The sequence below is a fragment of the Thalassophryne amazonica genome, chromosome 5, assembly GCF_902500255.1.
Source record: "Thalassophryne amazonica chromosome 5, fThaAma1.1, whole genome shotgun sequence".
In the NCBI taxonomy this organism is placed as follows: domain Eukaryota; kingdom Metazoa; phylum Chordata; class Actinopteri; order Batrachoidiformes; family Batrachoididae; genus Thalassophryne; species Thalassophryne amazonica.
In genome coordinates, this window is record NC_047107.1 from 59764022 (window position 1) to 59790963 (window position 26942).

The following is a 26942-nucleotide window of genomic DNA, read 5'->3' on the forward strand; positions in this document are numbered from 1 at the left end:
CCAGGGACTGCAGATGAAAAATAGCCGCTAAGGCTAATTCTGGTGCATTTACAGAAATGTTCATTAATGTACATTGTCCCTGTCAAATAAATTAATAAATAAATACATAAATGGATCAGTTTGGATATGTCAAAATACTTGAAGAGGTCATGTTGCCTTATGCTGCAGAGGACATGCCCTTGAAATGGGTGTTTCAACAAGACAATGACCCCAAGCACACTAGTAAATGAGCAAAATCTTGGTTCCAAACCAACAAAATTAATGCCTTGCAGATGTGAAGAAATCATGAAAAACTGTGGTTATACAACTAAATACTAGTTTAGTGATTCACAGTATTGCTAAAAAAGCAGTTTGAACATAATAGTTTTGAGTTTGTAGTGTCAACAGCAGATGATTCACACCTGTGTGTTCCACAAAGCTGATGAACTCACTGACTGAATGCCACACTACTATTATTGTGAACACCCCCTTTTCTACTTTTTTTTCACTAATAGCCCAATTTCATAGCCTTAAGAGTGCATATCATGAATGCTTGGTCTTGCTGGATTTGTGAGAATCTACTGAATCTACTGGTACCTTGTTTCCCATGTAACAATAAGAAATATACTCAAAACCTGGATTAATCTTTTTAGTCACATAGCACTACTATTATTCTGAACCCTACTGTATATATACACCATATTTTCCAGAGTATAAGTCGCATTATTTAATTATTTTTACTAGTATGAGAGATCCGGCGACATCGTCCGGTGTGTTTTGTATACGGAAAAACAGTGATTCAGGACCATAGATTTTCTTTTCCATTGAAATGAGAAACTCACCATTTTTTGTTTTTAAAAAAGAGAGGCAGAAACTTCCTAACGTGGCTCGATTACTTTGAGCACACATTTAAAATGTGCTCGAGTCAAAGTGTTCTTTGTGCGAGTGATGCTATTTTGAGCTTTTCCTTATGTTGGGCTCTCGAAAAAATACAATTAGCTGTTATGCTGACTTCAGGCAAATAAATATGAATAAAGTGTCATTCAACAGCACTCTTTACTGTTTGATAGACAAACGTAAATAGGAAACAGATAAATGCCGCTGTGAGCTGAACTTAACGTACATGTGTTGAGCTGCTCTGTCACTTTGCGAAATGTTCCACCTAGAAACTTAATCCACAATAGGTCAGCGCTGGGCTCGTAAAAGTCCATGTGATAAAGTCCCAAATAGCTGACTGCGCTCTGGAAAGAGATTCCAATAAAACCCAGTCTGTCCTCTGATCACAAAACGGGGTTCCGGCGGGACCATAGCTGGGAAGATTCACGAAAAGAGACCGGCGCACATCCAAATGGAGAAACCAACCACGAGGCGGGCCCACTAGTCCGTGCGGGAGAGGGGGAGGTGATGGGGCAACTTCTTCCCCACCCACAGCAAAAGCTCATCCCCACTTCTCAGTCCAGCCCGATAATCTTTGTCCCAAAGTTAAGGTGTGGTGCCAAATTTTGTCCCAAGATCCTTATCGCCATTATTATTATTATTATTTTATTATCATTATTAGGGCACCAAACCCGGCAAGGCTGGGGACATTGGTTGCAAAGCAGCGCTGTTCCCAGTTCCAGCATGCTGGGAACCCTGTTGTTTTCCTTTTGTTTTTATTAGGGTTCCAAGCCTGGCAGGGTTGGAGACAGCAGTTGCAAAGCAACGTTGTTCCCAGTCCCAGCAGGCTGGGAGCCCTATTGTTTGGTTTATTTATTTTTATTGTCATTACAGAGTGGGCCAAAAATATGTTACCCATTCTGATCATACACTACTTTTTTAAGTGTGAATATTTTTATTTATTTATTTGTTTGTTTATTTTCAGAAATATGTTACCAAAATATGAAATTTTTGTTTTATACTAATAGTCTATTTTTCACACTTTCTTGTTGATTTTCTTGGTGATTCCTCCAAATGTCATCTGAGTCTCGATATTGTTGGCTGTCCTTGCAGACTGTGGCCAGCCACTGTGCTCCATGAGGCTCGTCATAAGATCCGATCGGTCAGCTGCTCCGTGAGGCTCGTCATAAGATCCGATCGGTCAGCTGCTCCGTGAGGCTTGTCATAACATCCGATCGGGCCGCTGCTGCGCGAGCCTTTTATCATCCGATCTCAAAGTGCTGAGTGTCCGTTATGTGTGGGAAGGGAATAGATCACCAGAGCCTACAGCCGTTGCCCACCTCCCCTTGTTAAGTACATCGAACTGAAGGGCTGATGTCTTGGAGGCAGAACGCGTGAGAGAGGGACTAAGACAGTGAGTGACAAAGAGAGAGAGAGAGTGAATGAAGTGAGATGAGCGGGACGAGTGAGCATCCAGTCGCACACTGTATTTGGCATTTGTATGAAGACCTGCCGTCCCTCCTTTCTGGATTTCGAAGGAAATCCTATTTATGACCTGAAACATGTAATTCAGGGCCTTCTGATTATGGGATCAGTGAAATGCATCACTTATCGGTGGCTATTACTGGTAGCTGACCAGGTAATTGCACACAAGCACGTTCATGAGCTAATGACCACAATAACCTGATCACGCTGTTTATATGCACTTCAGTACTGCCTTAATCAGAGGTCCATGGTTAACGTGGTTTCAGTTCGTAGGTTGGATAACGTTCGAAATGCAGAAGACAGGAACAGCAGGTCCTGAATGAAACCGCAGCAGACTTCTGGTGGTAATTTGAACTGCAATCGAGAACTTACAGAGTGTGCATGAATTGTTCGAGGCGGGTTCCGCCCATATTCTAAGCGTCCGTATGGCATTCTTACACAGCTGACAGAATATCTGTCCCTCCCGAATGTCTTGTTTTTTTTTTTTTTTTTTTGCTTGATTCTTGCTCATTCCTACCAAGTGTGACGGGGCCCTAAGATTAACGCCCTACCTCCTTCTACCCTCCTCATTTATCCGGGCTTGGGACCGGCACTCAGAATGTGCTGGGTGCACACCCCATTTGGCTGAGTTGACTTATACTCTGGAAAATACAGTATATAAAATTACTAATGGTTTTATTCCGCTTTTCTACAGATCATCAATCATTTTTCAATCCCTTTCAAAGTTTTTGAAGGATCAGTCTGCCTGGGTACAGCTCTCCCTACGGAGGAGTTCTGTGTACCTCTCGATTCGTACAGGTGATGACAAATTACAAAAAAGATGCATCTAAACTCACACAACACATACTCCTTCTGTCACATCTGCACTCTCTGTTGCCTCCTTCAGGTCTGAGCTGAGCCTTCAGCCAGTCACAGAAGAGGACACCGGTGAACAGTTTGAGTGCTCAGAGGGCTTCAGCTATGAGGATGTCAGCAACCAGCCCTCTAAGATGCATCACCAGCAGACCTGCCATGGCAGTGGAGATCATGGTGGTGTGATGATCATCAACATTGTGCCATTGAAGGATTCTGTGACATTCAAGCATACAGGAGATGTTGGGGAAAATTTTGATGTACCCTTTGTGCTTCATCTGTGGCCATCGTTCTTACTGCGTAACCTGCTGCCTTACCCAATTACCTACAAACTCAAGGTAAATGTGAACGTAGCACCTGAGCACCACTCATTCACTCACTCATCTTCAACTGCTTGTCCCGGATTGGGTCGCGGGCATCATCATATGTAAATTAAAAAGGGAGGTTTTCATTTATTTATCTGTTTTATTTTATTTTTTTTATATGGGGCTGTCTTCTGCTGGGACAGCCCCAACCAGTCCCAGCAGAAGACTGCCCCTCCCTGAGCCTGGTTCTGCTGGAGGTTTCTTCCTGTTAAAAGGGAGTTTTTCCTTCCCACTGTCGCCAAGTGCTTGCTCACAGGGGGTCGTTTTGACCGTTGGAGTTTTCTGTAATTATTGTATGGCTTTTGCCTTACAATGTAAAGTGCCTTGGGGCAACTGTTTGTTGTGATTTGGCGCTATATAAATCAAATTGATTTGATTATTTATTTATCAGTTTTTATTTTTTAGCATTAATGGTGTGCTTTCTTAGCAACCCAATGATTTTCTATGACTTTTCAGATATTTCAAATTTTGTTATCCCCCTGTTTGTCAACAGGACAGTGGACACACAGCCCCAGAGGTCACTCTAAAGCCAGGCCATTCTGCCCAGCTTCACACTGCGGTTATCAACCAGTCACGTCTTGAGCTTCGTCTTCTTGAATACTTGGCACAGGATTGGTCTTCTGAGTACAGGTGTGGCTTAGTTTAGGGGTGGGCAATCATGTGTCATGAAGGGCCAAGACACTGTAGATTTCCCTTCCTAATAATCACCTCAGTAGATGATTTAATTGATATTCAGGTGTTTATGTTCAGGGGAGAAGCTCATCAGCAAACACACCTGCTGAGGTGATTGGTTGTAAGGAAAACCTGCACTGTTTTGGCCCTTGTTGCCCACCCCTGGCTTAGTTAAGCCCTGGACAGACCAAATAATAAACAATAAATAATGAGCTAGTAGCATGAAGTTTTTATGGGAGTCAGGTCATTCAAGAAACGTGGGAGAATAGCGGCTCTTAGAGGCAGATCATTCGGCTAACGAGGCTCATCTCTGAGCATCACACTAATTTCATGAAGTTCAAAATTTAGCAAAAATAGCATAGGGTGATTTGTGTACGAGGTACACAACGAGGATGTTAGTGGTGAGTACGAGGCTGTTAGAAGCCCATTATCCAAGTACCTGGCAGCTACGAGGACAGGACAGTCTACCTGCAACAGAGCATGTACCACTCTGAGAAAGCCCTTGTAGCCTTTTTAACATATGTTTCCTGCATTTCCTTCAGAAGGACATCATATCGTGACTCATTATTCAAATTATCACTGAATTTCTGACAAATACATACATGGCTCATTATTCATGGATTTATTATTCGGTCTGACTAGGGCTTAACTCCTAATTCATTTGTTTCTCTTGTTGTCTATAGAGTGTATGTGCATGGACATATTTTTTTTTTTTTAGCTGCATGATTATGGATTTTTCTGCTAAGTCTGGGATACACTAAAGCATTTTAACATTTTAGGGGTATGTCAGCAAACATTGTGACATTTATTCCTTAAAGCATTAATGATGCTCTGATGCATCCTGGTCAACCTTTTATCATATTTTGATCTTTCCATAGTGTTCTAGATAAATATATGCCTCACAATCAGAAAACTGAGAAAGGTCTGAACATTTTGATGAGCAACACATGGACATTATACTAAAAGAAAGTACCTTAAAAGGGGAAGATCCTTAAAAGGGGAAGTTCGGAGAAACTAAGAAAATGCCCGTTGGCCTCTAAGGTTTAAGACTCATATGGACTTGTGCATTATGTCTGTGGAGGAGGGTCCCTTTTTCAATTATACAGTTTTTCTTGATAGATTTGTTCAATTATTAGAAAAGGTCATCGTCATAATGATATAATTAACTGGAATAACACTTGGTCAGTAGGCTGATGTCTGTGTGTGAGTGAGTAAGGGAGGCCTCATTGTAAGGTGCTTTGTTATAAACAGCAGATGGAGAAAAGGTGCTATAGAAATGAGAATTGTCCAGTGTCAGATATCAACCAAGTGGTCAGTGCACATGCTTCCATAATATAAAGACTGTCTATGCCCATTCTCCATGTCATGTGAAATTGCATCAGGAAGGGCACCTGGTGTAAAATTTATGACACATTAACATGCAGATCTGTATCGCATCTGTTGTGTTGACCCCAAGCAAAAAGGGGGAAGCTGAAAGAACATACTTTTAATGAGTAGATTATGAGGCATCTCATTCTTGGGCACTCTTTAGGTGTTGTATGTTTCAACCGCTGTCAGTGATACGTCATTGAGAGAGACCTTTTACTCATACTTCGCTTGTCAAAATGCCGAATGTATTGACAGATTCACGTATCACAGCAGTGTCATTGTTGTCTTTGGGACCTTGTCCTATGAGGTTGAGAGATGTCTGAATAGGTTATGGTGCTATGACATTGATGGAAATAGGTGTTTGGAGATACCAACATCTTTTTAATCCAGGAGCCATTCATGAATTTTGACCTGATTGGTACCACTGAAGGTGACCAAACCACACTAAGAATCCAGCCTCATTGTACCATGGCGTACACAAAATGTATGATAACCATCACAGGGTGGTGGGTGTAACCAGCTAGGGGTGAATGAAGAATTACACAGAGGTCAAAATGTAAAAATGCTCCAATCATGTTAAAAGCTGTATCACATTATTTATCTGATCATAACAATTCCAAAAAGGTATAATTTGGATTATCTGTAATAGAATGTTCTGGAATAATGGGGTAAAAACAGCAAAAATGGTGACAAAGGTCAGTTTCAGTTTGTACAGTGGTCAAAAGTTAAAGTTGCTCCAGTTTCAGTAAAAATGATGCAAATTATTGGTTGAAATAAAAGGATTAATAAATGGAATTGCTTTGACAGTGTTGAATGTTTGGTCTCCAAAGTAATGGTCAACCAAGGTTGACTTCCATTCAGTTCAATGACAGGTGGTATATATTACCCTGTAACGTGATAACTAAGCATGACAAATGGTGCAAACTATTCTTTATTAGAACCCTATCAACGCAAACAGTAATTTGCATTATTTTTTTACTGAAATTGGAGCAACTTTAACTTTTGACTACTGTACAAACTGAAATTGGCCTTTTGTCACCATTTTTGCTGTTTTGGGTCTTGGTAGTTCCAGCCTTATTGTATATTTATGAGACTCGGATCCTAATCAGTAACCTAAGGTGTTGACAGAATGTGTTACTGGTCTTTCAAGGGAATCCTTGAGTACCGCTTGAATTTTCGTCATGTGATCAGTTAGGGAAACTCAGGTGAGGCGTACTACAAGGATTAAAGTTGCTGATCAGGCTTCAGACAGAGTGGTTTCCAGAACATGACTTTATCTTGATTAAAAAAAAAAATGAAATTAACATTGAAAACCTGTATTTTGCATTTACCCTTGTTTTGTTCATTTTTGTCTTAATATACGAAACAACATTCATGTACACAAAAAATGGAAGAAGCAGCCATTTTACGCTGGATACACCTTATCCCGTCAAATTTTGGAAGTGAAGCAGAGTAGGTCCTGATTAGTACTCAGCAGGGAGACTAACTGGAGTTGCATCAGAAAGGGCATTCGGCATAAAACGTGCCATATTTTCATTCACATTTCCACCTGATCCACCATGATGACCCCGAGCAACTGGGAATAGCTGAAACCAGAAACAAAGGAGACAAATAGTTGTAGCTGCTGATCCCTGGGCCAGAGCATTGAATGTGTTTGACTAATGTGTGGTGAGTTGCTTTTTCATAAGGTTAGTGTTGTTTGAAGGCCTACATTGCAATTTAGAGAAGTTACCCACATTTCAGCCTGTCCTCTCATATCTGCACGGTGTGCTGGCATGAAAATACCAGATATTAAAAGTGTAGAGAAATCTGTCATGCAGTAGCACTGCAGTTATCTTTAATGAAAACATGTCTATCCTTTTGTTGGTAATGTTGCATGTTTTCCCCACAATCTTTATTTGAACTGATAAAATCTCATTTAAAACAGTTATATAGAGGCGCCCAAGCCAACACAAATTACCTGACATTTTTCTGTGGAAAAAGAAAAGATGAATTGTTTTTTCAGCTATAATGGTGTTCAGGCAGTGTGGCTTAATGTTAAAGCAACATTAGAGACACTAAAATGATGTATATGTAAACATTTTCATCACCTTCATCACATAAAATTTACTATTGACATTTAATTTTGTTTCTTGTAACAACCAAATTTTCCCTTTATAAAGTCTTCACAGTGAACAGGATGAAATCACATTCATCGTGTTCCAGTCTCTTCGGGAGGATGATGATGAAGATGGAACCGGGACAGAGAAGAAGAGACCTGCGTTGGATATAGCAGTACACGTTAAATATGACGTGGGACAGACGGTGGTTGCTATACATTCATCTTACTGGATGGTGAATAAAACTAGCAGGTTGCTCCAGTATAAAGCTGATGATATCCATCGTAAACACCCTCTGGACTATGACATGCCGCTTCTGTTCTCCTTCAAACCTCGGAACTTCCTGCAAAACAACAAGGTAAGGAGAACAGTGGTAGACATCAAGCTGAAAGACTTTTCAGGCATACTGTAAATGTTACCTCCTTGGAACACATGTAATGTTTCCATAAATATTTATCTGACTTGACAGGACACAACAACAAAAGCAGAGACCAAAACTTTAAATGCACATATTTGCAGTGAGATAGTAAATGCTCTTGTGCCACTTTGTCAAGAAATCACTTGAATAATACATTATAACAAATGTTGTAACAAAAATAAATGTAGCTTTGCAGCAAACCTGCTATCAGTATTGTATATTGCAATATTAAGTTGTCAACACAGTGGGCAATTTGATTGGGATTTCCTGCTCATCCTTTTAGTTCCACACATCCTGCTGTTTTCTTATTAATTTATTGATTTTTATGTTCTCACCTCTCAGGTCCGCCTTATGATTTCAGAAAGTGAACTCTCTGATGATTTTTCCCTGGATACTGTTGGTAGCTACGGTGATGTCAAATGCAAAGGCAGATACAAAGACTACCTGGTATGATTTCACTACAGATGCTGAGCATTGATTATCTATAGCAGGGGTGGCCAAGTTCGGTCCTCGAGAGCCACCTTCCTGACACTCTTAGTTGTCTCCCTGCTCCAACACAACTGAATCCAATAAAAGGCTCATTAAAAGTCTGCTAACGAGTCTTTCATTGGATTCAGGTGTGTTGGAGCAGGGAGACAACTAAGAGTGTCAGGAAGGTGGCTCTCGAGGACCGAACTTGGCCACCCCTGATCTATAGGATGGAAATTTATGGAGTCATTGTGACAGATAATGCAGTTGTATGGCATTAAAATGTATGAACTCTGGGTTTTTAAGCTTTAAGTGATAAAAACAATTGTCTTTGGCACCACTGTAATTTCATTCCTTAGCATTTAAATAAGGGATTCATAATATGATATGAGCAATATAACCAAAATTTGCTCTGTCTCGAAAAAAAAATTAGAATCTCTTCCGCCAAAAAGGTGAGAATTTCAATCAATCAGAAATGACCTACATTTGGTAGCGACGTCAGATCACATTGGAGCTTCCTCCAATCTGCGCGAGGGATGCTGGAAAGGACACTACTGCCAGTGGGAGTAAATAAAGACAGCATGACATTCGCTGGCTTCTTGCTGTATAAACCAAGATTGCAGAAAATGGTCCAAAACAACTTATTTCTGTATAAATGTCATATTTTCTCATATATTTTGTAAAGGTTGGTGAGAAATAAACACTAAATCTGAAAAGGTTGTTTCTGAAACCAGATAGCAACACTGAAGTGATTTTTACAAGACGTCTTACAGATGTTGGTGTGCACACCCCTGGAATGTGTATCAAGCAAGTGGGTCACGTCACAAGTACTCTCAAAATCTCACACATGCACACACGCGCTTCCTCCTGTAGTTACTCTACACAATTCATTTTATTTGTGTTGTTCCTTTTTGGTTTTTTGCTTATTCCTTCATCATTACACAGGACTTCCTTCACAGTAACATCCGGCTCTACATTTCTATTTTTAGTTCCAATTTTAAATTACTTTCAGAGGGTTCAGACTGGCACAGTAAACTCCACTGCAGGGTTAATTTGTTTGAAATCTCAATATGTCATGCACATTGCCAGTGACCTGATCTAGTGTGACGTTTGCGAGCTGAAATGTCAGGGGGCTATTGAAACCAACAAAGATAAATTAGGTTCTTTCCCACCTTGATAGTTTAAAGGTTCAGATTGCCTATTTACAGGAAACGCATTTGAACAAATCAGACCATATGAAGATATGCCGAGGTTGGGTTGCTCAATCTTATTCTCTTTTTAACAGTAGAGCTAGAGGAACTGCTATTCTAATTCATAAGTCATTACAGTTTACAGCATCCAACATTACTGAAGATTCTGGAGGTCACTATGTAGTTGTCACAGGCCTCATAGCATACTTACCAGTAATATTAGCAAATATATGCGCCAAATTGGGACAGTGATACATTTTTTCAGATTTCCTGTACAACCTACCCAATTTAGACACTCATCATTTAGTTTTAGGTGGCGATTTTAATTGCTGTCTTGATCCAGTATTGGATCGGTCCTCCACTTCTACTTCAAAATTATCAAAATCTGCTCGAGTCATCAACTCATTTATTGAGGATTATTCTATGACAGACATGTGGCGTTACCTCAATCCCACTGGCTGTGCATTTTCCTTCTTTTCTCCAGTGCATTAGTCATTTCCTCACATTGATTGTTTTTTAGTTGACTGTAAACTGCTCCAATTTGTTCATATAATGCAATTACGGTATCTGATCACTCACCTCTTACAGCAACTTTTAGGCTTGCATTTCATGCTCCAAGATCCCCCTGGAGACTTGGCATTACTGTTTTATCCCAAGAGGATTTCACCAAATAGGCTGTCAAATTGACTTCTTTTTTTGAAATGAATGCCACTGTGGATGTATCATATGGAACCTTATGGGAGGCTCTTCAGGCCTTCATAAAATGTCAGATTATATCGTGTATAGCTCACAATAAAAGACAAGCTAATAAAAAAAAACTAGACATGACAAACCGTATCTCACTTCTATAAGCAAGATACTCAACTGCGCCTACCCCCGATTTGTTTAAACAGCTACTTATCGAGAAAAACAAGTTTGATATTTTAATGTCTATAGAAGCGGAAAAAAAATCTTTTGAAATCTTGCCATCGTTTTTATGAATTTGGTGAGAAAGCAAGCAAGTTACTCGCCCATCAGCTCAGATAATCTTCAATTTCCAAATTTATCGCAAAGATTAAAACATCTGATGGCTACACACTAGATAGTGAAAAAATTTATAGCAATTTTAAAGAATTTTACCAATCTCTTTATTCCTCTGAACATGAAATGCAACCCAATTTTGATAAATTCTTTACTAATCTAAACATACCTTCTCTAAACAAAGAATTTTAAAGCAGATTGGATGCGCCAATTACAGCTGGGGAGCTGAAAATTGCCATAAAATCTATTCAAACAGGGAAATGCCCTGGTCTAGATGGGGTCCCACCTCAGTTTTTTTTTTTTTTTTTTTTTTTTGACATTTTCTAATCAGTTGATCCCACACTTACTTAACATGTACAATGAATCTTTTACTGCAGGTTCCCTTCCTCAATCAAGATTGGCCCCCATATTCCTTATTTATGGTGTACCTAGCTACTCATCTCCTGAAATAATAATGTTAATGGATGCTGAAAAAGCTTTTGATAGGCTTGAATGGGACTACCTGTTTTATGGTCTTAGAAAGTTCAATTTTGTTGGACAATTTATAAATTGAATAAGATTACTCTATACCAACCCTTTAGCATCAATTTGTACGAACAGGTTATACTCAGTAGCATTTCCTATCTCTCGCGGAACTAGGCAAGTTTGCCCCTTGTCACCCCTGCTATTTGCATTAGCTTTGGAACCTCTGGCCATAACAGTTAGACAGGATTCAGCAATAACCGGTATAATCAGAGAAGGTCTCGAACAGAAAATCGAATGTAACTACGGTTCCATGAATTCCGGATGACTGCCAGAGGGCGGTGCTTTAGCACCTGGATAACTACATGTGCGCAGCACAGAGGTCGAGAATATATACCAACAAAGTCACGTCATTGGATGTGACCTGGGTGACATCACTGGTTGTCTTTATATACCAGACGCACCCAGCGCTCGCTTCTTTTCGGAATGAACTTGCAAGACTGAGTGACAAGCAACTCTGGCGGTCATCCGGAATTCATAGAACCGTAGTTACATTCGTAACTCTCGTTCTATTTCATTCCTCCTGACCGCCAGAGGGCGGTGCTTTAGCACCTGGATGACTTAATACCAACAAGGTCACGAAGAGTCACTCTCACCTCACATCAGCAGTGGGGAGTGGAGGCAGACAACACCGCCAAAGTCACCTCAGGAGGAGCAACCACATTCAGTCTGTAATAGCGGGCGAAGGTACAAGACAAAGCCCACGTAGCAGCAGCACAAATATCACTCAAAGGGACACCTCTCAGTGCAGCCCAGAAGGTGGACACCCCTCTGGTGGAATGGCACGTAACCTTAGGAGGCTGAAGACCTCTGGACCTGTATACTGTAAAATGGCATCCACGACCCAATGTGAGAGTCGCTGCTTTGAGACAGCACAGCCTCTTTTGTGATCACCGTAACACACAAACAGGGCATCTGTTTTCCGTATCCCGGCAGTCGCACTAATGTACTGCTTCAACATTCGGACAGGACACAGGGAACCTGAAACAGATAATCCTGGATCAGAATGCGGGGCATACACAGCCAAGGAAACTGGCTGGTTAACATGAAAGGTTGAAATTCTCTTGGGTAAAAAGGACGGATTAGGCCACAGCGTAACCCCAGATCCATCAGAATTCCACCACAAACAGTCCCCAGCAACTGATAGAGCATGGAGCTCTCCCACACGCTTAGCCGAAGACAGTGCAAGTAGAAAGGCAGTCTTCACTGACACCCATTTAAGATCAGCACTTTCAACTGGTTCCAAAGGGGATAAGCTTAAACCCTCCAGGACTAGAGGAAGGTCCCATGAAGGTACGCGTGCAAGCCTTGGAGGCCGCAAACGTAGAGCACCTTTCAAAAAATGACACACTAAGAGGTGTGAACCCACTGAACGGTCATCAGCTCATCAACGTAGACGTGCCGGGCAGAGATTGCAGCAACATAAACCTTCAAGGTAGCGACAAAGTCCTTTCTCCAGCAGTTCTTGTAAATATTTGAGGAGAATAGGCACAGGGCAACGCTCTGGGTCTAACTTTTGGTTCTCACACCACCGCACAAACAGCTTCCATCTGTTGTCATACAAAGCCCTGGTAGAAGCAGCACGTGAATTAAGGATAGTCTGAACAACAGCCTGGTCACAAGAACTTAACAAGGAGTCCGGCCCCTCAATGGCCACACATACAGTTGAAGGCGTTCTGGGTGAGGCTGCCAAATCTTCCCCTGTAGCTGTGACAACAAATCCTTCCTCTCTGGGAGAGCCCAAGGTTCCCCCTCGAGGAGTTTGTAAATCATGGGAAACCAAATCCTCCCCGGCCAGAATGGAGCAACCAGCAGCACCCTGTGGCTGCTCTGATCTATCCTGTGCAGCATCAACATCAGCAGCGGGAGAGGAGGGAAGGCATAAAGGAGGCAATCCGGCCACGGGTGAGCCAATGCATCCTGCCCCAGCGGGCTGTCTGGTTCCGAGAGGGAGTACCACCGTGGGCAATGTGTCGAGGTGCTTGAAGCGAAAAGGTCCACTTCTGCTACACCATACTTCTGCCAGATCATTTGGACCACAATCGGGTTCAGTCTCCACTCTCCCGGTGGTGGTTTCTGTCTGGAGAGTAAATCCGCAGCGCTGTTCTGTACGCCGGGCAGATGAACTGCTCTGACACTTTGAAGGTGAGACAACGCCCATAAGAGAAGCCTCCGAGTTTCTGCCAGTGAGTGATTGGACCTGGTACCCCCCTGATGGTTTATGTGATAGACTGTTGACGTGTTGTCCGACCGGACAAGAACATGTCTTCCTCTCAGGTCCGGGAGGAAATGCTTGAGAGCCAGTCGCACAGCGCGAAGCTCCAGCACATTTATGTGTTGGAGTCTCTCCTGAGGACTCCAGACACCCCTCACCATCCTGTGATTCCACACGGCCCCCCAACCTTTGAGTGATGCATCTGTAACAACCACCTCTCGGCGAGAAGGGACGGAGCCTAGAGGGACACCCTTGCAGATGAAGTCCATGTTCCCCCAGGGTCTGAGGTGCAGAAGGCACTGGTTGGAGAGTCGTACAAGCCTGTGCTGATGCAACTTTGAGTTGAGGCCTAGGTTGTTGATCCAAATCTGTAGCGGATGTAAGAACAGAAGTCCCAAAGGTACTACTAGCAACATTGCAGTCAGTTTGCCCATCAACCGGAGCAGCAAACCAAAAGGCAGCGTCACAGCCCGTTGAATGTGTGAGACGAGATGAATTACATCGTCCACTCTTTGCGATGGGATGGCGAAGCAGTCATAGTCAGGGAGTTGATGGCAATGCCGATGAAGGTCGTTTGTTGACTGGGAACAAGAGAACTCTTTGCAGAGTTCACTGTGAGTCCTAAATGAGAGACATGGTTCAGTAGAAGAGCTGTGTCGTTGTGCGCCTGCTCCTGAGTTGGCACGCAGACAAGCCAATCGTCTAAGTAGGGTAGGATTCTTAATCCAAGAGCTTGCAGTGGGGCTAGTGCTGCAGCCATACATCTGGTAAATGTACGAGGGGCAAGAGAGAGGCCGAAAGGAAGCACCCTGAACTGGTATGCCTGACCTTTGAAAGCAAAGCGGAGAAACTGCCTGTGATGAGGCGCCACTGGCACATGGAAATAGGCATCTTTTAAGTCGACACTTGTAAACCAGTCTCCTGGTGTGATAGTTTGAAGGACGTCTACTATGCGGAGCATGTGAAACTGCAGCACTTTGATATAACGATTCAGACGTCGGAGATCGAGGATAGGACAAAAGCCGCCATCCTTCTTTGGAACAAGGAAGTAAATTGAATAGAACCCCTTGAGCTGGTCTGAACTGTGAACTGGCTCTATGGCCCCCTTCTCCAGGAGTTCCAAAATCTCCCGTTGTAGGGCGGCAGACTGCACCGTGTCGAAAACAACAGTCATCCTCACCCCATTGAACTTTGGAGGACGACATCTGAACTGAATTCTGTAACCTTCATACAAGGTTGAAATGACCCATGGGTCTTGAACTTGAGCCTCCCAGTGGCTGAGTTGATTTCGTGAAAAACGGCTGTGGGCCAAACATTGGCAGTCAGACCCTACCACCTCTGCCTCGCATCCCCGAGGACCTCTGGGTGTGATTACTGGAAGCTCTGTGAAACCGTTAAGTTCTCGGGGGTCTGCCCGTAGGCTCCCAAAAGGCAGGCTGCTGGGAGAGCTGGCCCTCAACTGCGAAAGCATGTGCAGCTCTGGGAGTCGGCGGAAGCCTGGATGTAGAGTGAAAAGCTGTAGCACGTCTGACTGGCTGAGGTCTGGAAGACCGGTGTAGGTCAGCAAACTTTTGCTGAGATTTACTAGCCTCAACAGCACGCTCCACAGTTTGTTGGGCCGCAGGTCAAAATACTTGGTCTGGAAGAACCGGCAGTGAACGGAGTGTGCCTCTGCAGGATTCGGACAGAGGGGACTGCGCAAGCCACACCTGACATCTAGTGATGGTAAGGGTTGACATCAGTCTGCCAAGCTCTCTGGACATATAAGCAAAGGTTTGGAGTGAGGCATCACTAAGACTTTGCGTAGCATCATCAACCTCTGCCTCCATCAAAGGCTTTGAGAGGGCAAGGGCTAAATGGGACAGTGAGTTGCCTAGGCGACCGATGCGAGCAGCTATGTCATAGCTTTTGGTGAGGAGGTCATCAGTGACCCTACACTGAGGTCGTGGGCAGCGGCCATCCGGCCGAGCAGCATCAGCTGGAGCCACAACCAGGTTCACAATAATGCTGTCAACGGCGAGCATACGGTTCAGACCATACTGCGCCGAATCACACATAGAGCTAAGGGCTCTGCAGTCCTGCGATAGATGGGTCAATGATTTGGGGTCGGCCCAACATCGGTGGAGCTCATCAATATATGTTTGTGAAACTGGAATGTTGAACTCAGGCTTCTGAGTGACTTTGAAAAAGGCACTTGAAGCGGTGGTTTCCGCAGGGGGATTGTCGACCCCAAGCCTGGATAAAGCCAACTGAACAGCTTGCTTGACAAAGGATAGTCCAGGTCCGGTTTGCGGCAGGGACTCTGCCTCAGAGCTGTGAGAGCCCACTAATGAATGGCTTGGAGAAAGACCCCTCTCATCCTCATCCTCCACACAGTTTATATCACTTGTCATGTACAAGGAATCAGTCGCAGCAATAGACACGACATCTTCCTCCTGCTGAGTAACTACACTGGTCTGATCAGCCTCATTAGGGACAACAGGAACTGTCACTGCATCCCTAGGCTGTAGATTCAGAAGCAAGGACTTAATCTGAGCAAACTCAGAAGTCAACGTTTCGACCTTTTCAGCCAAAGCATGGTCATGAGTAACCTTCTTAGCAGAAGGGGCTCCTGCATGTGGGCGTTTACAGCGCTTTGGTTCCTTCCTGGGGCTGGAGGCCAAAGTCGCACTAGATATTCCACTTTCCAATGCTGTAAGTCTAGCAGATCTCTCTGCCAGTGCCATTCTGGCACAATTAAGGCAGGCATCACCAGTCAGGCCTTCCCTCAGGTGTCCGATCCCAAGACACGAGGGGCAAAACATATGTCCATCATCTGGGCTCAAGTGAGCCAAACAGGTACTACAGCCATGCAACAAAGGCCCTGTCAACATTGTGGACTGCGTGCAGATGGCTAACGCAAGCCCTGATGGTTACAGATGGAAAGACAAAGCATGAATCACACGCAGTGTAAATAGTAACACGAAGCACGGAGCGTGAAGCACTCACAGCCGTCGACTTGACACGAGGCACGGAGCGTGAAGCACTCACAGCCGTCGACTTGACACGAGGCACAGAGCGTGAAGCACTCCAGTCATCGACTTGACACGAGGCACGGAGCGTGAAGCACTCGCAGCTGCAGATTCGACACGAGGCACGGAGCGTGAAGCACTCACAGCCGCAGATTCGACACGAGGCACGGAGCGTGAAGCACTCGCAGCCGCAGACTCGACACGAGGCACAGAGCGTGAAACACTCACGATGTAAAAGCTAATACAAGGCCCGGAGCGTGAAACACTCACAGCCACAGTAATAACACGATGCACAGCCAAAAAACTCACAGCTCAAGTGTTAAGTCACTTAGAGCAATGACGACAAAACTAGCTGCTAGCGGAGCTGTTAAACTTAGCAAAATGGCGGCAGTGCAGACAAAGTACTTCAAGGAGTGGAAAACACTCACGGCAAGCCCAACACAGTACACTATACTGATTCTGATACACATACTACCACGTAGTTAACGGGGTTAGTGACACAACTAAACAAATAGCCAGCGTTCATCGAAACAACACAGCTAATGTGCACAGAGGAAAATACCCAGCAGGGCAGCGGCAAAGGTGCGCACCCGGCGTTTAGGAAGGTGTACTCACGACAGGCATCAGTCAAAGAATACACAAAACGGTGAAGCCGTGTCTCGCAGCCTCTGGAGGACGTGTGCAGTGCACGTAGCTCCAACCGAAGGTGGGTTGCGAGGCTACAAGCGAGAGCGGCAATCGCAGCTAAATGCGTTCTCAACCTCTAAGAATGCGAGAATGTAGAAAAGAAGCGAGCGCTGGGTGCGTCTGGTATATAAAGACAACCAGTGACGTCACCCAGGTCACATCCAATGGCGTGACTTTGTTGGTATATATTCTCGATCTCTGTGCTGCGCACATGTAGTTATCCAGTTGCTAAAGCATGACCCTCTGGCGGTCAGGAGGAATGAAATAAAACTCCTAATATGCTGATGTGATTCTTTACATTTCCGATATTGATGCTTCCCTTCCTGTTGTTTTATCCACTCTCTAGGCCTTTAGTGGTATTTCAGGTTACAAATTAAATCTCCAAAAGAGTGAAATCTTTCCTGTTAATTCTTTGGTCCAAGTATATCCACTGCACAAATTTCCCTTTAAGATTACTGTTGATCAGTCTGTCTGTCTTGGTGTTCGTGTAACTAAAGACAGAGATAAGTTGTTTAAGGAAAATTTCACCCCTCTTGTAAAGGATCTAGAACAGAATATTGAACGTTGGTCATCTTTAAACCTTTCAATTGCAAGTAAAATAAACATTGTCAAGATGAACGTGCTCCCCAAATTTAGCTATCTCTTTCAGTGTATTCTAATATTTATTACCAACGCATTTTTTTAAAAATTAGATGGTATATTTTGGGTTTTATTTGGGGTCATAAACCACCTCACTTACGTAAATCTTATTTACAACATTCGAAACACCACAGGGGCACGGCCCTTCCAAATTTCCAGCTGTATTTCTGGGCAGCAAATATTTAACCTATTGTACATTGGCTATATGAAGATCCAAGTGCTGATGCCCCCTCATGGTGCATATTGGAAGCGCTGTAAACCGTCCTTGCTGGCTGCATTAATTTATTCTTCGCTAGTTGCAGCTTCTGCTCCCTTCACGGTGAATCCATTGGTCTTAACAACACTAACTGTATGGAAATAAATCTGTAGATCAGGGGTGGACAACTTGTTCCAGAAAAGGCCAAGAGGGTGCAGGTTTTCTTTGCAGCCACTGACTCCACCAGGTGATTTCACTGATTAACTGATTCCATCTGCTCAAAGTGATATTAATCAGTGAAATCACCTGGTCGAGTCAGTGGCTGCAAAGAAAATCTGCACTCTCTTGGCCCTTTCTGGAACAAGTTGCCCATCCCTGCCATAAATGATATGGATGGCATTGCCTCTCAAATCAGAGCTCCAATTCATGCAAATCATGTTTCCCCCCTCACTGGAGGGTAATGCTTTTTTTTACTCTGGCAGCATAAGGGGATCAGGGCTTTTCAGGATTTATTCATGAATGGACAGTTTGTATCATTTCAACAACTCTGCGCTGATTTTACACGTACAAACTTTTCGGTATCTACAAGTCCATGACTTTGTTAGGAAGCAATTTACTCAATTTCCAACTCTGCCTCTCTGCAACCAGACTCTGACACATTATTAACATTGTTTAAAATCTTTTAAGGGAATGATTTCAGTCCTTTATAATGCATTATCATCATTCAGTGATCCATCTCTTGATATAAAAAAAAAAAACGAAATGGCAACAGGACCGAGGAAGAGATCTATCAGAGGAGAAATGGGCAAAAATTCTCAATAGGGTCCATACTTCGTCAATCTGTGCCAGACGGCCTTTTGCAATGTAAAATAGTGCATCAGGTTCACTGGTCCAAGGATAGACTATGGAAAAGATTTCTTCACATAGACCCTAACTGTGATCATTGTAAAAGAACATGTTGCACCTATTTTCATTTATTTTGGAGCTGTTCAAAATTAATGCCTTTCTGGACAGGTGTGTTTTAGACACTTTCGAACACTTTTAGGCTACCGTTGGACCCATGCCCAGTTGTGGCTCTCTTTGACATAATCCCAGACTCATATAATTTAAATAAACACCAACCGGACTTTCTGGCCTACTGTACACTTCTTGCTCGCAGGCAGATTTTGCTAAACTGGAAAAATGCAACACCCCAACACACTCGCAGTGGATTAAAGACATTTCATTAGAATTGAAAAGATCAGACATACCCTCAAGGGCAAAAACACAACATTTTTGGATATCTGGCAATCCTTTCTGAAATATGTGGAAGAAAAGCTTGATTTGACTTTATAAACTGTGTATGAGACACTATTTGTATTTTTGTTTTTTTGTTGTTTTTTTCTGTATTGTGTTATCTTAGTTTAGGGTGGGTTTGATTTGTTTTGTACTGTTTACTTTGCATTGTAAAATCATAAAACGTTCATAAAGTAAAAAAAAAAAAAGCACATTGTGACAGTCGTCTGCTACAACCATAGCCAAAAGCAGAGGAAGCTCTGCTTTTAGAGGAATACGAGCAACGTAGAGGTGCTCTTTAGTGTTCCGTCAAGTAGTGGTGCATGATGGCCGCCATTTTTGAGATAAGACACTGGAGTTATGTTGACTAAAATAAGATTAGCCTCCTCTGTACCAGGCTAAAAACTTTAGTAGACTAAGCGCTTTCTTCAATAACTAACGTCAAAAAAATTAGTAAAGTGAGTTCATTCAACTAAACAAGATTAGACGGCTTTATGAAACAGGGCCCAGATCTAGGCTTGAGTTTCCCATGTGTCTTCTTGCAAACTGTAGCTGAACTTCTTGTAAAGAAAAACCTCGTCTCCACTCCACCGTAATATTGTGTAACTGGTGATGCAGAATACAAAACTATTTCATTTTGTTCTCCAATTGCAGCTAAAAATGAACTTAACTCCTTCACAATTGTCATGGGTGTCTTGGTGGCTTCCCTCGGTAGTCTAGTTGTTACATGGTCACCTAGTTTTTGAGAACTGTGTACTCGAGACAGATTTACCATAGAGTACCATAATGTTTGTATTTCTTAATGACACGTATGTAAATCATTGATTTATTTTCTACATACACATATCCCAAATAAGGGTCATAGGAATGGGTGGAGGATGGAGCATATCCCAGCAGTCATTGTGTGACAGGCAGGGTACACTCTGGACCGGCAGCCAGTCTATTCCAGGGCCACGTATAGATAGTCTGAGTGAGCAGTCACATGCTCACTCAGACCTACACCCAGAGCGAACTCATGCAAGCATTTAGAGAACATCCAAATTCCACACAGAAAGGACCAGGGCGTAAGCAAACCTGGGATCTTGTTGCTGTGAGGTAACAGTGCTAACCAATAAGCCACTGTGCTGAATTAAGAAATGCAAATTTGTAAAAGCCCAAGGGAGTGAATACTTTTTATATGCACTGTACGTCTTTATCTAATATTCATGTTTTATGCATGTTTGACTGCAGGTTGGAGTGAAGATTGATGCAACCAGCTTTAGTCTGACTCGCATTGTGACGTTCATGCCATTTTACATGCTGGTCAACAGAACCAAACATATCATCTACATAAGCGAAGAGGGACAGGACAACTGGACTGAAGTTAAATCAGAAGAGGTTAGTCTAAATATTCAGATACACTGAAGTCTTTGCATCCCTGTTAATTTTTAAATCTATATTTAAAAAGCAAGAATTAATATGGAAGTATCCACTGGACATGGTCATGACAGTAACAAATTATCCACATGACAACTGGGCATACTGTATCAGACATTCTGACAATACTGAAACATGACAGGAAAACCTGGGTCCCGTATTACAGAAATCCACACTGTTTGTCCATAATCTTACACTGTTGTTTGGTTTAAATACCGTATCACAAATGTAACAAACAGACAATACCTTTTAAGAGAGAGAGAGAGTGTGTGTGTGTGTGTGTGTGTGTGTGTGTGTGTGTGTGTGTGTGTGTGTGTGTGTGTGTGTGTGTGTGTGTGTGTGTGTGTGTGTGTGTGTGTGTGTGCAACGTAATGAAAGACGTGCGGACGGATCCGCGCGTCGGCTCGCAGCCGCCGCGACGCTCCGCCACAGGAAAAACACCTCTGTTGGAAGCCTTAAGGACAAGTTGGAACATGTCCAGCTGTTAAACAATTTCTCATATACTCACTCCACTGAAAGCCATCAAAAGCCGCCTGGATTTTACAAATGGTTATCAACACGGAGGTGTTTTTCCTGTGCCGCCGCACCGCGCCGGCTGCGTCCCGACGCGCGGACCCGTCCGCACGTCTTTCATTAAAAAAATCTCCTTTAACAGTGGAATATCCGGATAAAATGCTGAAACCAACTTCTTCTGAAACTTCTCTGTTCTCTCACGACGTCCTGGATCAATAGAGCCTGAAATGTGGAGGTTTTCAGCTTGAAACAGGCTGATGACACCGCCTGAGAGCGCTGAGCGACGTCTCGCACCGTGGGAAGTCCTTAAAGCGACAGTATCACCTCAAAATCTCTCATCAGCCGTTAAAATTTTCACTGAAAACCAGCTTAATTTTTCGAACCATGTCCACTTCGATGTGTCTCACAGGTTTAGAAAAAATTTTGATCAAACAAAGTGCCAGTCTCTCAGCAACTTCTCAGACAAAGGAATTCCGACGAGGGGCTGGACGACTCCTCCCACAAGGAGTGCTCACAGGCGAATGACGTCACCGACAGGCATGGAAAAACTCACGCATGCGCACGAGGGTTCAAGCATGACTGACGTAAAAACATATGACTGAAATCCATATAGTTTTTGAAAAAAATAAAAAGGACCTATACTTTATGGACAGCCCTCGTAGATGTCACTGCTTCAACACACCTGAGTCAATTAATGAGGTCATTAGCAGCACTCTGGAGAACTTGACTGCATACTGAGGAGGTAATTCAGCCATTTGATTCAGGTGTGTTGGACCAGGGACACAACTAAAATGTGCAGGACATTGTCCCTTGAGGACTGGAGTTGAAGAGCCTTGGGCTAGACTTTGATGTGCAGAAACAGAAGGTCCTTGACCTGACTTGCTCCCTGTACAATTACTTGCTCACATATGCCAGGAAAAAAAGAACTGAGCTTTACGAGAAAATGCACTTGACTCTGGGGGGAAAAAAAGCTATGTATTTGAAAATGACCTTACCATATGACTTGCTGTTTTTACATCATTAGATTAAATCTTTATATGATTGATTTGTATCCTCGTGTTACTTTTGCCTTATTTTTGCACATTTAGTCAGGTATGCCTTTCTGGCCTGAGAAAGATACTCAGCAGCTAAAGGTCAAAGTAGAAGCCTGTGAATCTCCTCCTCAAACTTTTGACTTTACACGGCCAGAGAACTGCTTATTGCTTCATTTGGACAATACTGTGAGTACATATTTGTTGTCTCTGTGTGTTTATTAAGTTACTGTGGTATTTGTACTTTATTTCAAGTGTGAAAGAAAAATGTCTGCGCACTTAAATCTTTTTGTACATTTAATAGCCAAGCTTTCGGTTGACAGACCTTCCTCAGGGCTCAGTCACAGTGACTGAGCCCTGAGGAAGGTCTTTTACAGTTTTCATGTTTGGCACCTTTTAATCGTGAGTGCGGTGTATCCGTTTATATGCACTTTATTTCATGTGAAAGCTGATCTTTAGTCATAAGAGTTCCATTTTAGAAATGCTTATACGTTCCAGTATGTAGACTGTTGTCTCTTCTGCAGCTGGGTGGCATCATTGTCAATGTGAATATATCTGAGCACTCGACCGTGATCCGTTTTTCTGACTACCACGAAGGCTCAGCTCCGTTCCTCATCATCAACCACACCAATACCCATATTCTACAGTTCCATCAGAGGTGAGGAATGCCACAAGTAACTGAATTGATCCTCTTCATCCATACAGTTCATGTCACCAAATTAATCAGATCAAGTGCTTATTGAGAGGGATATATTGGCAAATGGACTCAGATTGAGAAGAAGTGTAGACTATGAAAGCATAGACTGTGCATTTTGAGCATGATGGGAATGAACTGTCTCATAAGTTTAATGTTAGGCTGATCGTTTCATAAAGTATGACAAAGTGGAAATAACTTTCTCTTTTTCTGTTTTTCTTTGCTTATCAACTAGTATTGGGAGGGAGGTGATCTGGATACTCAGTTGAGCTGTTTTCTGTTTATGTGCATAGTTTATACTGTATGTTTATGTGGACTGATAATGTTCTCTGTTTATTTTTACAGCTGCTTTAATATTTTTGATCATAGTAACCAAGATTATTTCTTTTGCTGATGGCAATTTATGTTTGTGTTGTGGCTCATGCAGCAGCCAGAGAGAATCCACGTGGGTGGCTGACGAGCTGCTTGACCTCTCCTTCTCATTGGAGGAGGACAGGTAGAAAATTTTGAGGGGAGAAAATGCTTATGACACACTCTGAACTCAAAACATACAAAAAGAATGACAAACTAGGACGAATAGTGACAGGGGAGTGAAATTGGCATAATTTCATATATCAGTTCAAAGGCAATACTTTACAGCTGTCAAAGATTTACACAAAAGACAAAGAAGGTTTGTACATGTTTCATTAACACCTCACATTCCGTTTTGTAACATAGACTGTGATTTAATGCACAGTAATGGAGGCGCAAGACCAGGTTGAAGAATGCAGCATAAGAACAAGATGTTCCTGATTTGAGGGAAGAAATTAGAAGAAACTCTTTATAAAGAAAGAGTGAGAGACCAATACATTAGAAACACACAAACGATGAAGTACATTGGTGTAACGTTAAAGAGTTAATAGCACATTATTGCCAAAGTGACAGCACATCTGAGGACAGAGTGTGGTCGTATCAGAATTGCAGGTATCTGGAGGAAGACTGCTTCATCTCTGAATCTAGTTTGTGTGTAACTTGCTCCTCACACTTACAAATGAGAAATAAATGGGCCATGTCAAAATTCTGTCATGACAGTGTCATGGAGTAGTGACCACTTCTTAATTGTGTATGTTCTGGGTTTGTCATGAACTATGTGCCAAGAAGAGCCAGCAGTCTGCAGGTTTTTAGTCTGTGAAGTGACTTGCAGATGTATTACTCATTAGTTGAATCAGCTCATAGTGTTTCATTTCGAAACCTGAAGTCTTTTGGTCCTCCATGGCGTGTCATTCCTGTCCTTGCACTGCATCATAAGTGGTGTACTGCATCACAGAACAGTTGCATGACTGCTGTTGTTGGAGGTCTGAGAAGCCTTCATATACCTCGTCTTACTTCTGTTGATTGGCATCCAAATCTGTAGATGTTGCACACTGACCTCTGATGCCTTCTGTGGAAAGCCTTGAAGTACTATCCTAAATAACGGACATGAGTAAGATTAAGTGGGTGAGCGGTTCTCCTGGGTTCAATACATTTATATCTAATTGCTCAGCTCTACACAGCCAACTAAAATCACGGTCACTTGTTTCACAAATTTTGCCAGGTATGCATTCTTCTTGTTTGACATTAAACACTGGATATTTTGTGTCTGATAGTCTTTAAAGGACATGTCGCACCATTCATAACAATTAAGACTTAGGCTGTTAGGGACCATCTGATGATCCACCGATATTACTTTGTGCACTTCCGTGACCGGTTTAAAAGTATACGGCATACAGCAAACAGCTACAGAGGCATCCAAAAACAAAGTCTTCATGAGTACCTGGGTGTTTCCGACAATTGACATCGCAGCTCGAAGTGTCCCAGCGTGCGCTTCATTGGAATGTATCTGATAATGTTAAGAACGGAGGCACAGATTAATTAAATAAATAAGTGTGATGTCGTGTTATGATGACTCGTTTTTAAGTGAAAACTGTTAAATTTGATGCAGTCACAGTAAAAGCTGCAGCTCTGTGAAGGTTTCTGTGCACCTGCGGCCATGAGTCAGAAATGCAGCCTGTCAATAACCATCTCTGCGCCAGGTTCAGCTTTGTGCACAATTGAGTGTTATCAATAAAATCTAAAAAAAAAATACATCCGCTGCCAAGGGAAAAACCGTCTTGGAGACATTCCTTTTCACAGCAAGCTGAGAGAAGCAACGAGCAACAGCAGCACACACACGCCAACAAACACGCACACTCCAGCTCGTCAAAGCAAAAAAAAATTGACACAGAACACAACAAAAGGGGTAAAATGCTGAACATGCCAGACTTACCGTGTTATATTGTTTTAGCAAAATTTAAACTCCACACGAACAAAGAAGTGCGCACACAAAGCCAGCTCCAGTCTCTCCCACAATTGTGGCACATCAAATAATGTCCATTAATACCTGGAAATAATGTATTCTGACTTTTTCCAATGTACAAATCCATCTCTGTGTCCAGGCAGTCTGTTAAAAACAGTGTCAGATGTCCCAAGCTCCATGGCCACAGCTTCAGTAAACAGCACATCACCACTCTTTAGGTTCCAAAATCCGACACTCTGAAAAGTTAAGAGTTTCAGGGTGAAGCGGGTCATCTCTCCTCTGTAAATCCGAGCCATCATTTTTGAACAGCAGCTCAGAAACTTCGTTTTTGGATGGAGCAGGTTCGTTTCCCTCTGTCTGTCAGTCATTGAAAGATTTCTGTTTTGCTAATTAGGACATCACACACTAAAAAATGCAGAGGATTGCAGAGTGAAACGTTTACCAGAAATGCACCTGCTAATGGCCCAGTCACATGGCACATGACGATTCCTGAATGAAGGGAAAAAGTAAAAAAAAAAAGTCACAATTCACTGAGAAAAGGTGGACAAAAGAGCTTTATCACCGAATAGCCTGTGAAGCAAGAGTGCAAATGGACAAAAGAGGAACTAAACGAAACCGAAGCTAAAGATCTCGACGCTTTAAACGAAACGCGCCTGGAGGCGCTGCTGGAGCAGTGTGTGTCTGCATCTGAGTTCCAGGACTCGGCACTGGGACGGCGCTCATACCGCCTGAGTCCTGGAGAAACTGCAAACAGAAGCTGTGGAGATCTGTGTGCACGTCGGTGGACCCACCTGCTCTGGTTCCTCATCCAGAACAAAAGAGGGATCATCTCCTTTATCATCAGAATCCACACTGTCAACACGCTGTGCACCCCTTCTTGCTCCAATTAAAAAAACAAACAAACAAACAAACAGTTGTGCCGTGATCACTGTTGTATCACTGTTTTACATTACTAAGCCGTATATATTGATTTATAACAGAAAACTGTCATAAGGAGAAATAAATATCTGTAAAGATGATTTAATACATCAGAGCAGTAAATTGATCAGTCCGTGTGAACGCCACGCATTGACTCCAGCTGGTTATTTCCACCAGCTGCCACTGATCCACAACGTGAATTCTGCCTTCCAGAACAGCTCTTTATATAGTCATTTGAATTATCTACCTGTTGCCACATGTACAGAAGAGCTGGATTGTCATTCCTACACTCATAATGTTATAGTTAATAAAAAATAAGCACACTCAGGAGCTGCCACTGCGTTCCAGTACCATCGGAAATTACGCAACTTTGTTGTTTCAAATTCAGCAGTTGCTTGTGGCAAAATAATTCATTATATCCACACAAAAGATTAATTGTAGCCTATATAAGGTGCCTGAGCACATTGAAGCTGACCCCCCACCCAGATAAAAAAGTCCAAGCAAATAGGCTGAGTTTGCCCTGTAATTTCCAACGGTACATAAACGCAGTGGCAGCAGCAGTGCTTACAATCCGGTTTCTGCACTGTGTGAAAACATTCAGCTGGTCGAACGGTCAACTAAACGCTAACATTACAAAAACTAAGCAAACAATAAATAAACGTCAAGAATGACAACAAAATGAAACACGGACGAATTGAGGTTTTCGTTGCCCTTCGTTC

The 26942-nt window shown here is 42.7% G+C and overlaps 1 protein-coding gene across 1 annotated transcript in view; it reads left to right on the top strand.

Annotated features, from left to right (window-relative positions):
* Positions 1–26942, top strand: part of vps13a (vacuolar protein sorting 13 homolog A) — a 178007-nt gene that overhangs the window by 115096 nt on the left and 35969 nt on the right. Inside the window, 8 exon segments of the mRNA XM_034170409.1 lie at positions 3035–3138; positions 3227–3530; positions 4051–4187; positions 7760–8054; positions 8457–8561; positions 20568–20714; positions 22355–22486; positions 22822–22955. Of these exon segments, the coding sequence (XP_034026300.1) occupies positions 3035–3138; positions 3227–3530; positions 4051–4187; positions 7760–8054; positions 8457–8561; positions 20568–20714; positions 22355–22486; positions 22822–22955 (1358 nt within the window).